This window comes from Macaca fascicularis, chromosome 20 (assembly GCF_037993035.2).
Source record: "Macaca fascicularis isolate 582-1 chromosome 20, T2T-MFA8v1.1".
Taxonomy (NCBI): domain Eukaryota; kingdom Metazoa; phylum Chordata; class Mammalia; order Primates; family Cercopithecidae; genus Macaca; species Macaca fascicularis.
In genome coordinates this window covers 85810990-85825749 of record NC_088394.1, presented here as the reverse complement: position 1 = coordinate 85825749, position 14760 = coordinate 85810990, and the positions used below count along the sequence as shown (strand labels likewise).

Here is a 14760-nt window from a genome sequence, read left to right as displayed (position 1 = left end):
AAAAGAAAACAATGCTTAGAACTCAGACGTGCAAATAAAAGAGGATGTGTCTGGCCGGGCGCGGTGGCTCACGCCTGTAATCCCAGCAATTCGGGAGGCGGAGGGAGGAGCATCGGAAGCCAGGAGTTTGACACCAGGCCAGCCTGGACAACAAAGTAAGACCTTGTTTCTACAAAAAATAAAATAAAATAAATTAGCGGTGGCATGTGCCTGTAGTCCCAGCTATTTGGGAGGCTGAGATGGGAGGATCACTTCAGGCCACGAGTTCAAAACCAGACTGGGCAACCCAGCAAGATCAGGTCTCTAAAAAAAAAAAAAAAAAAAAAGACAAAGCCTTCTGGACACTTCAATGGAGAGTTCAGAGGCGGAACATGCCTCCTACATAAAGTCCCAGAAGCAGACACCCTGCCTTTCCTCCTATAAGGAGCGGAAAGACCCTGCACTCCTCATCACAGCCCGCCATCCTCATCTAGGGCTGCCCAACCACTAAGAACTACTGAATGGACACAGATGAAATTTATCTTGGCCGGGCGCCATGGCTCACGCGTGTAATCCCAGCACTTTGAGAGGCCAAGGCAGGTGGATCACCTGAGGTCAGGAGTTCGAGACCAGCTTGGCCAACACGGTGAAACTCCATCTCTACTAAAAAAAAAAAAAAAAAAAATTAGCTGGGCGTGGTGGCGTGCACCTGCAATCCCAGCTACTCGGGAGGCTGAGGCAGGAGAACTGCTTGAACCCAGGAGGCAGAGGTTACAGTGAGCTGGGATCGTACCTCTGAGCTCCAGCCTGCACGAGAGAGCAAGAATCTGTCTCCAAAAAAAAAAAAAAAAAAAGAAAGAAAGAAAGAAACTTATGTCAGAACCTGAACTTCATGTTAGTTTTGCTCTGAGAAGCAAAACTGGAATCTTTTTTTTTTTTTTTTTTGAGATGGAGTTTCACTCTTGTTGCCCAGGCTGGAGTGCAATGGCACGATCTTGGCTCACCGCAACCTCCATCTCCCGGTTTCAAGCGATTCTCCTGCTTCAGCCTCCCGAGTAACTGGGATTACAGGCGCCCGCCACTGCGCTCGGCAAATTTTTTGTAGTTTTGTTTTTTTTTTTTTTTTTTTTTGAGACGGAGTCTTGCTCTGTTGCCCAAGCTGGAGTGCAGTGGCGCAATCTCGGCTCACTGCAAGCTCCGCCTCCCGGGTTCACGCCATTCTCCTGCCTCAGCCTCCCGAGTAGCTGGGACTACAGGCGCCCGCCACTGCGCCCGGCTAATTTTTTCTATTTTTAGTAGAGACGGGGTTTCACCATGGTCTCGATCTCCTGACCTTGTGATCCGCCCACCTCGGCCTCCCAAAGTGCTGGGATTACAGGCGTGAGCCACCGCGCCCGGCCATTTTTTGTATTTTTAATAGAGACAGGGTTTCTCTATGTTAGTCAGGGTGATCTCCAACTCCCGACCTCAGGTGATCTGCCCGCCTCGGCCTCCCAAAGTGCCGGGATTATAGGCATGAGCCACCGCAACAAAACTAGAATCTCAAAATTTAACAGCTTTTGAAAACTTTTGAGACGGGGTCTTACTTTGTGGCCCAGGCTGGAGTGCAGTGGTGTGATCTCAGCTCATTGCAACCTCTGCCTCCTGGGTTCAAGCAATTCTCCTGCCTCAGCTTCCCAAGTAGCTGGGATTACAGGCATGCGCCACCATGCCCAGCCAATTTTTGTATTTTTAGTACAGACAGGGTTTCACTATGGTCTCGAACTCCTGACTTCAGGTGATCCACCCGCCTCAGCCTCCCAAAGTGCTGGGATTACAGGCGTAAGCACCACATCCAGTCTGGCTTTTGAAATCTTGCACTGGGGATGGAGACCAACGACTCTGGGTATCTCCACAACCCACAGTCACAGACAAGGTTATACACAATCTGTGGACTCCCTTTCAGATCCCAATTCTAAGGGTTATGTGTGACTCTGGCTTCCAATATTCTCCCTCAGGGGTTAACTGGCTTCGGGAACACCACCCCGTCAAGAGTCTAAGAAGGAATGAAGCAGCTGTGAGAAGACAGTTTAGTGTGGACCTTACCTTTGTTCCCCCAGGACTGCCCGGGCACCAAAATACCTTTTCAGTTCTGTGTCTGGATTCAAGTGTCTAGGGAATTGAAAATTTTAGAAAGAAACATGAAATTATGTTCTACAATGATTCCAAAAATTTCAGAAAGCCACCTAATAATCAAGGAAAGAAAATGGATTTTTGGCTTGAAAGGCAGCTTCCAGGCCTCCTTTCTTTCAAATCACCACCCCATCCATGGTTGAGGCTTCGCCACTGTGGGCACCACAGGGAAGCCGCTGGTTACTCTGCTGCGACGGCGCTCGGTGAGCGCTGTGTCAAGAGGCCCTGGGTGTGACACACATCTGTTTCTGAGGCTGGGTCAGGGCAGCGCACGCACCCTGAGACCACACTACTGTGTCTTAACTGACTCCAGGGCACTGTCTTTTTTAAGCTAGCAATAATGTCTGAAGTAGAGACAGCAATTCATTAAGCATCTATAAGACCAAGAGAGGAACAGTCATCCAAGGATGACAGGATAAGGAGGAACTTTTTGACCAGACGTGGTGGTTCACACCTGTTAATTCTAGCCTTTTGGGAGGCTGAGTCAAGAGAATCTCTCGAGCCCAGGAGGTCGAGGCTGCAGTGGACTATGATCACAACACTGCACTCCAGCCTGGGTGACAGAGAGATCCTGTCTCTTAAAAAAAAGAAAAAGAAGGAACTCTCTCAGATACGTAAGAAGTAAAGCTAAAAGTCCTCTGAAATATGGTTGACTTCCTTTCCTCCTTGTTCCTATTTCCTTTTTTTGGGAGACAGAGTCTTGCTCTGTCACCCAGGCTGGAGTGTAGTGGCATGATCTTTGGTTCACTGCAACCTCTGCCTCCTGGGTTCAAGACATTCTCCCACCTCAGCCTCCTGCGTGGCTGGAATTACAGGCACCCACCACCACATCCAGCTAATGTTTGTATTTTTTTTTTCTTTTTTCTTTTGAGACAGAGTTTTGCTTGTTGCCCAGGCTGGAGTGCAATGACGCAGTCTCGGATCACTGCAACCTCTGCCTCCCAGGTTGAAGCAATTTTCCTGCCTCAGTTTCCCCAGTAGCTGGGATTACAGGTGTGCACCATGCCTGGCTAATTTTGTATTTTTACTAGAGACGGGGTTTCTCCATGTTGGTCAGGCTGGTCTCAAACTCCTGACCTCAGGTGTTCCACCCAATTCAGCCTCTCAAAGTGCTGGGATTACAGGTGTGAGCCACCACACCCAGAAATTTTTGTATTTTTACTAGAGACGGGGTTTCTCCATGTTGGCCAGGCTGGTCTCAAACTCCTGACCTCGAGTGATCTGCCCGCCTCAGCCTCCCAAAGTGCTGGGATTACAGGCGTGAGCCACGGGGCCCAGTCTATTTCCTAAATGATTAATATAAACTCATTATTATTATTATTTTTTGAGACGAGTCTTACTCTGTCTCCCAGGCTGGAGCGCAGTGGCGCGATCTTGGCTCACTGCAAGCTCCGCCTCCCGGGTTTACGCCATTCTCCTGCCTCAGCCTCCCAAGTAGCTGGGACTACAGGCGCCCGCACCACGCCTGGCTAATTTTTTGTATTTTTAGTAGACACGGGGTTTCACCGTGTTAGCCAGAATGGTCTCTATCTCCTGACCTCGTGATCCGCTTGCCTTGGCCTCCCAAAGTGCTGGGATTACAGGCGTGAGCCACTGCGCCCAGCCAATAAACTCTATTATTTTTAAATAAAGATAGTACATTTTCTTTTTCCTTTTTTATTTTTATTTTATTTATTTTTTTTTTTTTTGAGACGGAGTCTCGCTGTGTCTCCCAGGCTGGAGTGCAGTGGCGTGATCTCGGCTCACTGCAAGCTCCGCCTCCCAGGTTCACGCCATTCTCCCGCCTCAGCCTCCCAAGTAGCTGAGACTACAGGCGCCGCCACCACGCCCAGCTAGTTTTTTGTATTTTTAGTAGAGACGGGGTTTCACCATGTTAGCCAGGATAGTCTCGATCTCCTGACCTCGTGATCCACCCGCCTCGGCCTCCCAAAGTGCTGGGATTACAGGCTTGAGCCACCGCGCCCGGCCTCTTTTTCCTTTTTTAGAGAACCTTTTCCTCCCACGGAGTCTCTGTGGCAGCCGCAGAGAACGGCGGGGGCAGAGAAGGGCGGGGGCCACACCTGTGCTCCACGTAGAGAATGTGCTTCCTGGAGCTCAGGGGAGCTGGGCCGGGACGGTTCAACCCAGTGCTGTCCTCAATCCTCTCCAGGATGCGATCAATATCTTCTAGTACGTTTTCCTAAAAGCCCCAAAACAACCTCTTAATCACCACACTGACATTATTTTAAATGTTGTAACAATAACAAAATTATTTATTTTAAAAGAGACCTATTATATTGTATTTCCTTCCTAAAGGACAGTGTAAGTCAAACACTATGTACCATACACGCATTTAGAAAAATGAGAAGATGCGGCCGGGCGCGGTGGCTCAAGCCTGTAATCCCAGCACTTTGGGAGGCCGAGGCGGGCGGATCACAAGGTCAGGAGATCGAGACCACAGTGAAACCCCGTCTCTACTAAAAATACAAAAAATTAGCCGGGCGCGGTGGCGGGCGCCTGTAGTCCCAGCTACTCAGGAGGCTGAGGCAGGAGAATGGCGTGAACCCAGGAGGCGGAGCTTGCAGTGAGCCGAGATCGCGCCACTGCACTCCAGCCTGGGCAACAGCGTGAGACTCCGTCTCAAAAAAAAAAAAAAAAAAAAAAAAGAGAAGATGCTTTCTAAGAAGCGCTCAGCACAGACAGAATCACGGAGCCAGAAGGACCCTAGAAAAAACTGGGCATCCCACATCCTCCCGGTGTGCTCGCCTCGTCAAGCGAACAGGTTTGGGACTTAGCGACACTCTCGTCTCAGGACACACTCAGACGGGGACGAAGGGCAATGATGAAAACGTATTTTTTGGCCGGGCGCGGTGGCTCAAGCCTGTAATCCCAGCACTTTGGGAGGCCGAGGCGGGCGGATCACGAGGTCAGGAGATCGAGACCATCCTGGCTAACACGGTGAAACCCCGTCTCTACTAAAAATACAAAAAACTAGCCGGGCACGGTGGCGGGCGCCTGTAGTCCCAGCTACTCGGGAGGCTGAGGCAGGAGAATGGCGTAAACCCGGGAGGCGGAGCTTGCAGTGAGCTGAGATCCGGCCACTGCACTCCAGCCTGGGTGACAGAGCGAGACTCCTTCTCAAAAAAAAAAAAAAAAAAAAAAAAAAAGAAAACGTATTTTTTTCTGATGACAGACTAGCTCCAATGATGGGCTTTATGCCCACCATCCAATTAACCCGTAAGCATGGCACAGATGTCAGGGCAAACAGCAAGCGCCCCACGGGCCACAGGAGCGCCAGGACGAGGAGGGACGTCCTCACGAGATCACACATTCCCCCAGAGACACAGAGCAGAGCGCGACCCCAAGGAACAAGGGTAAAAACAGGAAGCAGAATTTAGCAAGCAGTTTTTCCTTTTCTTTTTCTCTGATCTCTTAATTGGTTATACTCCTAATAGGAAGGAATAAAAATACTAAGTAAACTTCTTTCAACACCACCTTGAAAAACGCCAGAAGAGAACGCGGAGGGAGTCAGGCAGAGGGGGAAGGCAGAGCCAGGCCCGACTCACATACCGATGCTTCTCCCGTGCTGCTTTTCTTATTTTTCTGTTTCTTTTTCTTCTTCCGGAGTTTGCCACTTGCATTAGACTAATGATAGGAACACATTTTAATCAGTGGAACGAGAAGTAAATCTTAAGAACTGAGAATTAAAGCAGCAAGCGTGACTCCACCCTCACCTAAGCAGTCCCCCCTCCCTCCGTGTCCTGGAAGTCCCTTCGACTCAGTTTCTTCCCTCCAGCAGGCACCTTCCCACCTCTCCGAGCCCCCTGCTCTCACGTCCCTTGGGCTGTGCTACAGGAGTCCCCAGGGCCCTCTAGTGTCCAGCCTCACAATGGCTCACAGGGCTCTGACCTGGTCCAGCTCTCATTTCTCACTTTGTCGGCCACTCCCTGAAGACCAGGGCCTTGCTGTGCCCCCGCCGCCTCACACCGAACCTGCACCTGTGGTCCCCTACACCCGCACCTGGCCAACCCCTTCTAACAGCATAAAGGCTCCGCGGGAAGCCCCCAGGACCCTGAGCCTCAAGGCAGGACCCACTTGTCACTTCACCTCTACGTTGCCCTCTCAACCAGAGGCTCCTGGGGGGCGAAGGCGCGTTCCCAGCACCCAGGAAGGCCCCCAAGAACACATGTTGGAGAAATGAACACAAGCTCTCCTTTTAGGGCCCCTCTTCTGTGCTGTGGAGCGCAGCAGCAGGTCGTCTGCATCTCTGCCCGTCCCACATTGACCTGACCTGCACGTTTCTTCAAAGTTCACTTACACCAGCACCCAGATCCACAACTCAGCCAAGCAGACACTCAGGCACAGTTAGGAAGAACACACGTGTCATTACACACACTGCTGGGCAGGCGCAGACTCTCCTGAACGCAGGAGACAGGCCTCGGACCTTTACACATTTCATACAAATCTCATCAAGGTTCCCAAGTAAATTTGGGGGTAACTAGCTGTTAACCAAAATTGAACTCCGAAAATTACACCTCCAAGGAAAATCACAGCACGGGATACATGTGGCTGGGTGCCTTGAAACCCTCCCGTCTGATTCCCCCGCCTCACCACTCAGCCCCCCACCTGCTCTGGGGGCGCTGTCCCGGCAACATCTCCATCCGTCTTGCTCTCTGTGTTTCCACGCCGAGCCCGTCCTTTGTTCCCTCGTGCTGCAGTGTCTGTGAGCGCACAGCCGGACCTCTCCCCGTTCACCACAGGGTCATCCTCGAGATCGTCAATGTTTATCTGGAAAACCAGGTTGGAGAAGAGCCAGGGCGTTACTCACAGTGTGAACGCTGATGCTGAGATATGAATAGTGAGATGTGGACGGGCCTGCGCTGGGGACACCCAGGGTCAGTGTGAGAGGCTGGATGGGAGAGAATGCAAGAACCGGAGACCGCTGGACACAGCAGTGACTCAGCTCTGGCTCAGGGGCCTTCGTCAGTGAGCTCTCCGGGAAGCCGGGGCCCCGAGGCTGTGTGATAGCTCTGCCTTCAGAGATGATGTAAGGAAGACTCCTCAAATATTGTAATTCACCCCATTTACAGAGGACCACCTGCAGGACAAAACGTTAAACACATATATTCAGCCAAAGCATTAAAGTTCCTTCTTCCTCCTTTCTCCTCAAGCCTCAGCTTCTTTCCAGCAGAAGGCAGGAAAAAAAGGCACCAAGGACCCATCAACCTACAAACGTTTCCTAATGAAAATGACAGGCCAGGCGAGGTGCTCACGCCTGTAATCCCAGCACTTGGGAGGTCGATGCAGGCAGATTACTTGAGGTCAGGAGTTCAAGACCAGCCTGGCCAACATGGCGAAACCCCGTCTCTATGGTGAAACCCCATCTCTACCAAAAATACAAAAATTAGCCAGGCGTGGTGGCGGCGCCTGTAATCCCAGCTACTCGGGAGGCTGAAGTGCTAGAACCGTTTGAACCCGGGAGGCAGAGGTTGCTGTGAGTCAAGATGGCACCACTACCCTCCAGCCTGGGCGACAGAGCAAGACTCCATCTCAAAATAGAAAACGAAAATGACATACGATAAAAATAATTCATACAATGGAAACTTCTCTCTTTCTTTTTGAGACAGGGTCTCGCTCCGTCGTCCTGGCTGCAGTGCAGCAGTGTGATCTCGGTTCACTGCAGCCTTGGCCTCCTGGGCTCAAACATCCTCCTGCCTCAGTCCCCCAAGTAGCTGGAACTACAGGCATGAGCTACCATGCCTGGCTGATTTTTTAAATTTTTTGTAGACATGGGGTCTCACCACATTGCCCAGGCTGGCCTTGAGCTCCTGACCTCAAGCGATCCCCTCCTGCCTCAGCCTCCCAAAGAGCTGGAGTCTTAGGCGTGAGCCACCGCGCCAAGTCTGGAACCTTTTATACAATGAGAATGAATGAATGAATGAACCACCATTGCACACACAATATGGACGAATCTTAGGAGCATAATATTAAATGGATAAAACCTCACAACATACATTCACATACAGATGGGACGGGAGACACGCAGTGGGAGAAGGGTAAGAACTAGAAAAGTTCTAGCTCTTCAGCTAGTGAAAGACTAAACAAATAAAAGAGCAGCTGGGCGCAGTGGCTCACACCTGTCATCCCAGCACTTTGGGAGGCTGAGGCGGGCAGATCACCGTCTCTACTAAAAATACAAAAAAATTAGCCAGGTGTGGTGGCAGGTGCCTGAAGTCCCAGCTATTCAGGAGGCTGAGGCAGGAGAATGGCGTGAACCCGGAAGGCAGAGCTTGCAGTGAGCCGAGATCGTGCCACTGCACTCCAGCCTGGGCAACAGAGCGAAACTCTGTCTCAAAAAAAAAAAAAAAGACAAATATAAAAGAGGCTGGCTGGGCACGGTGGCTCATAACTGTTATCCCAGCACTTTGGGAAGCTGAAGCAGGTGGATCATGAGGTCAAGAGTTTGAGACCAGCCTGGCCAACACGGTGAAACCCAGTCTCTACTAAAAATAAAAAAATTGGCCGGGCGCGGTGGCTCAAGCCTGTAATCCCAGCACTTTGGGAGGCCGAGACGGGCGGATCACGAGGTCAGGAGATCGAGACCATCCTGGCTAACACGGTGAAACCCCGTCTCTACTAAAAAATACAAAAAACTAGCCGGGCGAGGTGGCGGGCGCCTGTAGTCCCAGCTACTCGGGAGGCTGAGGCAGGAGAATGGTCTAAACCCGGGAGGCGGAGCTTGCAGTGAGCTGAGATCCGGCCACTGCACCCCAGCCTGGGCGACAGAGCAAGACTCTGTCTCAAAAAAAATAAAAAAATAAAAAAAAATAAAAAAATTAGCTGGGTGTGGCAGCGTGTGCCTGTAATCCCAGCTACTCAGGAGGCCGAGGCAGGAGAATGGCGTGAACCCGGGAGGCAGAGGCTGCAGTGAGCCGAGATCGTGCCACTGTACTCCAGCCTGGGCAACAGAGCGAGACTCCATCTCAAAAAAAAAAAAAAAAAAAAAAGAGGCTAACAGACTGGGTGCGGTGGCTCACGCCTATAATCCCAGCGCTTTGGGAGGCTGAGGCAGGAGGATCATCTGAGCCCAGGAGTTTGAAACCAGCCTAGGCAATACAGCGAGACCACATCTCTACAAAAAATCAGCAGGGCGTGGTGGCACGCAACTCGAGTCCCGGCTACTCGGGCGGCAGAGGAGGACTGCTAGAGCCCAGCGGCTGGAGTCTGGAACCTGGAGTGAGCCACAATTACGCAACAGTGCTCCAGTGTGGGCAACAGAGCAAGACTCTAGCTCTCAATTTTTTTTTAAACAAGCTAACAGGCCAGGTGCAGTGGCTCAAGCCTATAATCCCAGCACTTTGGGAGGCCGAGACAGGCGGATCATGAGGTCAGGAGATCGAGACCATCCTGGCTAACACGGTGAAACCCCGTCTCTACTAAAAAATACAAAAAACTAGCCGGGCGCGGTGGCGGGCGCCGTGGCGGGCGCCTGTAGTCCCAGCTACTCGGGAGGCTGAGGCAGGAGAATGGCGTAAGCCCGGGAGGCGGAGCTTGCAGTGAGCTGAGATCCGGCCACTGCACTCCAGCCTGGGCAACAGAGCCAGACTCTGCCTCAAAAAAACAAAAAAACAAACAAAAAAAAAACAAGCTAACAGAGACCAGCATCAACCATTCTTTACGAACTAGGAGATTGTTTGATTCAATCCGATGCACTAACGTTCAAAAAGAAATAAAACTGCCTGTTTAATTTAAAACATCTTGAAAACCACAAAGCTCACAAAACAAAATCAGCTCCAAGCCCCACAGCCCTGAGATAGCTTCTGAAACAGAATTGAGACTCGGCTGCACCTGGGGACCCTCCCTGACGGGAGCACAAGACAGACACCCAGGCCATGGTTGCTGAAGAGAAGAAAGCACAGGGCAGGTGTGTGCTCGCTGGTCAGTTTTCTCTCCAGTGGAGGCTCCCACATGACAAGGATACAATTCAGAAGCATCTTACGCCCGTCGAGAAAATCCATGGCAGTATAGACGTGTTATGTAAAAAGAGCCCCTGATTTGAAAACACTGAAACTCCACCAAAACAAGGCTTGTCCCATCCCAGCAGCACCATGACGGTGATTCTCACGGTGACACCTCCTTCTGCCTGGCCTTCGCTGGCGAAGCTGGGGCCTAGGCATGGACCAGCTGCTTTGCAGCCTGCAGTCAAGGAAGAAAGCTGAAACAAAGCCTCCCATTGAAATGTTTCTAACTTGTGGGCAGTCACTGGTAAATTGGATCTACACCATCTCCAACATTCAGCTGATGATGGCGTCTGTTAGTGAAGCTGGGTGCTGGTTTACTTCTCTGTTTTTAGAGATGGGGTCTCACTATGCTGCCCAGGCTGGCCTCAAATTCCTGTGGTCGAGGGATCCTCCTCCCCAGGAGCTGTCACTACAGGCACGCGCCACCACACCCAATTCACTTTTTTTTTTTCCTTTTTTTGAGATGGAGTCTTGCTCTGTTGCCCAGGCTGGAAAGCAATGGTGTGATCTCGGCTCACTGCAATCTCTGCTTCCTGGATTCAAGCAATTCTCCTGCCTCAGCCTCCCGAGTAACTGGGACTACAGGCGCCCGCCACCATGCCTGGCTAATTTTTGTATTTTTAGTAGAGAGGGGGTTTCACCATGTTGGCCAGGCTGGTCTCGATCTCCTGACCTCATGATCTGCCCGCCTCGGCCTCCCAAAGTGCTGGGATTACAGGCTTGAGCCACCGCGCCCAGCCACCCAATTTACTTTTATTGACTCATGCTGACTTCCTAAGAAAAAAAAAAATCTTATTTTGAGGTGTTTGACAAATCAAATTCCTAAAAAGCTCTATGCCAAGCTGAACTTCAGTGGAAAGGAGCCTGCCTGTGTACACGGACAGCACGTGTGATAGGCCCAGGAGCCTGTGTGTGGACACGGACAACACGTGTGATAGGCCCAGGAGCCTGTGTGTGGACACGGACAACACGTGTGTTAGGCCCAGGAGCCTGCCTGTGTACACGGACAACACGTGTGATAGGCCCAGGAGCCTGTGTACACGGGCAGCACGTGTGTTACGCCCAGGAGCCTGTGTGTGGACACGGACAACACGTGTGTTACGCCCAGGAGCCTGTGTGTGGACACGGGCAACACGTGTGATAGGCCCAGGAGCCTGTGTACACGGGCAGCACGTGTGTTACGCCCAGGAGCCTGTGTGTGGACACGGACAACACGTGTGTTACGCCCAGGAGCCTGTGTGTGGACACGGGCAACACGTGTGATAGGCCCAGGAGCCTGTGTGTGGACACGGACAACACGTGTGATAGGCCCAGGAGCCTGTGTGTGGACACGGACAACACGTGTGTTAGGCCCAGGAGCCTGCCTGTGTACACGGACAACACGTGTGATAGGCCCAGGAGCCTGTGTACACGGGCAGCACGTGTGTTACGCCCAGGAGCCTGTGTGTGGACACGGACAACACGTGTGTTACGCCCAGGAGCCTGTGTGTGGACACGGGCAACACGTGTGATAGGCCCAGGAGCCTGTGTGTGGACACGGGCAGCACGTGTGATAGGCCCAGGAGCCTGTGTACACGGACAACACGTGTGTTACGCCCAGGAGCCTGTGTGTGGACACGGGCAACACGTGTGATAGGCCCAGGAGCCTGTGTACACGGACAACACGTGTGTTACGCCCAGGAGCCTGTGTGTGGACACGGGCAGCACGTGTGATAGGCCCAGGAGCCTGTGTGTGGACACGGGCAGCACGTGTGATAGGCCCAGGAGCCTGTGTGTGGACACGGACAACACGTGTGTTACGCCCAGGAGCCTGTGTACACGGACAGCACGTGATAGGGCCAGGAGCCTGTGTGTGGACACGGACAACACGTGTGTTACGCCCAGGAGCCTGTGTGTGGACACGGGCAGCACGTGTGATAGGCCCAGGAGCCTGTGTGTGGACACGGACAACACGTGTGATAGGCCCAGTTTTTGCTTCTTCAGTGAAGTTTTGGTGATGACACGATTTTTTTTTTTTTTTGAGACGGAGTCTCGCTCTATTGCCCAGGCTACACCATCTGTGCCTGTGAACACTCTCCCATCCATGAAAATGGTTCTGTACCTGGACCTTCCCTTTTTCCCTCCGTCAGTCAATCTAAAGTTCTTAACAACTGACCTTCTGAGAGAACCAAGTTTTGGTCTTACTCATTTTCTCCATTTTGTCCATATTCTATTCTATGCATTCCTCTCTTTGATTAGTTTCTTCCTTCTACACATTTTGAGTTTAATTTGCTCTTTTTCTAGTTTAAGGTAGAAGTTTCAGGTAAATTTCTTGATTTTTAAACACTTCTAATTTAAAATTTACAATTATAAAGTTCTAACCATCGTTTCAGTTGCATCCCACAAATTTTGATAGGCTGTTATTTTCGTTACCAATCAGTTCAAAAAATATTCTAGGCCAGGCCTGGTAGCTCACCCCTATAATCCCAGCACACTGGCTTTCAAAAAAAAATTGAAAACATGAGCCAGGTGTGGTGACACGCACCTGTAGTTCCAGCTACTCGGGAGGCTGAGGTGGGAGGATGGTTTGAGCCCAAAAGGTCGAGGTTACAGTGAGCTATAATTGTGACACTGAACTCCAGCCTGGGCAATAGAGCGAGACCATGTCTCTAAAAAACCAAAACACACATACCCACACACAGCAAAAACAGACACAGTTGAATGTAGAAATAGACAAATCCAATCATTGTTATTATTTGTTTATTTATTTTTTGAGACGGAATCTCTCTTTGTCACCCAGGCTAGAGTCTAGTGGCACAATCTCAGTTCATTGCAACCTCCACCTCCTGGGTTCAAGCAATTCTCCTGCCTCAGCCTCCCGAGTAGCTGGGATTACAGGCACCCACCACCGTGCCTGGCTAATTTTTGTATTCTTTTGTTTTTCAGGACGGAGTCTAGCTCTGTCACCCAGGCTGGAGTGCAGTGGCGCGATCTCAGCTCACTGCAAGCTCTGGCTCCCAGGTTCACACCATTCTCCTGCCTCAGCCTCCTGAGTAGCTGGGACTACAGGCTCCCGCCACCACACCGGCTAATTTTTTTGTATTTTTTTCGTAGAGACGAGGTTTCACCATGTTAGCCAGGATGGTCTCGATCTCCTGACCTTGTGATCCGCCTGCCTCGGCCTCCCAAAGTGCTGGGATTACAGGCATGAGCCACTGTGCCCGGCCCAATTTTTGTATTCTTAGTAGAGATGGAGTTTCACCATATTGGCCAGGCTGGTCTCGAACTCCTGACCTCAGGTGATCTGCCCACCTCTGCCTCCCAAAGTACTGGGAGCTGTAATCCCAGCACTTTGGGAGGCCAAGGCGGAAGCATCCATTGAGCCCAGGAGTTCAAGACCAACCCAGGTAACATAAAGAGATCTTGTCTCTGAATAAATAAAATTTTAAAAGAGAGACACACCATGTCTCTCACTGATGCATTCACATTCAAAACCATTCAGTCCTAAGTGGCTGTTTAATGTGTCTCATACTTCTGTTTATTAAGAGCTATTTAACAGAACGCCAATAAACATTTCTATTATATTATTTCCAAATATGAGTTGTAAGGGCAAAAAAGTATAGAATGCTTAAATTAAGATCGATGTGTGCCATTGGATAAAATTCTTTGAAATTCCTAAGAACACAAGCACGATAAGCAGACGCTCATCCACGGAGGCTGTTGGTGTTACTGACACTCCAAACTCATTCCAGAAAGTCCAAAAGGGTGTGTGTGGTTTCTGACCTTACGGACTCTTATTCTGTCAACTCAGGAACCACACTGTTTCCCAATTCCCACCAACACAAATATAAATACCAAAAAGATTAAATATTTAAATGGAAAAAACAAAAAAGCATTAAAAGAACAAGCTGAGCACAGTAGGGTATGCTGTCGTCCCAGCTGCTCAGGAGGCTGAGGCAGGAGGATCACCGTCAGGGAAGATCTATGTGAAGACACTAGAGAGATGGATGTGTAACAATGAGAAAAGTGGCTTTCAGCACGCAGAAATTAAAGAATTTAAAGAACAAACAAACAGAGAAAATACGTTAAAGACAATTGATAGCAAGCTTTCACGAACAAAAAGATTGTTTAAACTCCCTATAAAAAGGCAAAGGATAGGCCGGGTGCGGTTGCTCAAGCCTGTAATCCCAGCACTTTGGGAGGCCAAGACGGGCGGATCACGAGGTCAGGAGATCGAGACCATCCTGGCTAACTATAAATGGTCAACAAGTACATAGCTAGGTGCTGCATTTCACTAACAAAGAAGTGTAAAATAAAGTAACGTGATATCATTTTTGACAAATTATATTGACAAAAATTTAAAGACTTATGGGGCCAAGCACAGTGGCTCATGCCTGTAATGCCAACACTCTGAGAGGCCAAGGTGAGAGGACTGTTTGAGCCCAGGAGTTCAAGGTTGCAGTGACCTAGGATTGTGCCAATGCACTTCGGCCTGGGCAACAGGGCAAGATTCCATCTCAAAAAAAAAAAAAAAAAAACACTTTCAGTAACTGCTGTGAATCTAGCAAATTATTGAACCTTGACGGTGGTCTTGCGGACCCGTAAAGGTGGAATTGATGTGAGAAGGGCA

General features: G+C 50.3%; 1 protein-coding gene across 13 annotated transcripts in view; it reads right to left on the bottom strand.

The window, feature by feature from the left end:
- Positions 1 to 14760, bottom strand: part of TCF25 (TCF25 ribosome quality control complex subunit) — a 39243-nt gene that overhangs the window by 22849 nt on the left and 1634 nt on the right. For 9 of the 13 annotated variants that reach the window (XR_012429454.1, XR_012429453.1, XR_012429452.1 and 6 more), the window contains exons 2-5: positions 6757 to 6918; positions 5701 to 5775; positions 4212 to 4330; positions 2065 to 2130 (exon numbers count right to left, since the gene is read on the bottom strand). Coding sequence is in view for 3 of the 13 variants with exons in the window: in XM_045382125.1 (XP_045238060.1) it covers positions 2065 to 2130; positions 4212 to 4330; positions 5701 to 5775; positions 6757 to 6918 (422 nt within the window). In the remaining 10 variants the exon portion in view is untranslated. Of the gene's footprint in view, positions 1 to 2064; positions 2131 to 4211; positions 4331 to 5700; positions 5776 to 6741; positions 6919 to 14760 lie in introns of all 13 variants that reach the window. The other 4 variants (XR_012429455.1, XM_074028135.1, XM_074028136.1 and 1 more) reach the window with 3 other exon arrangements.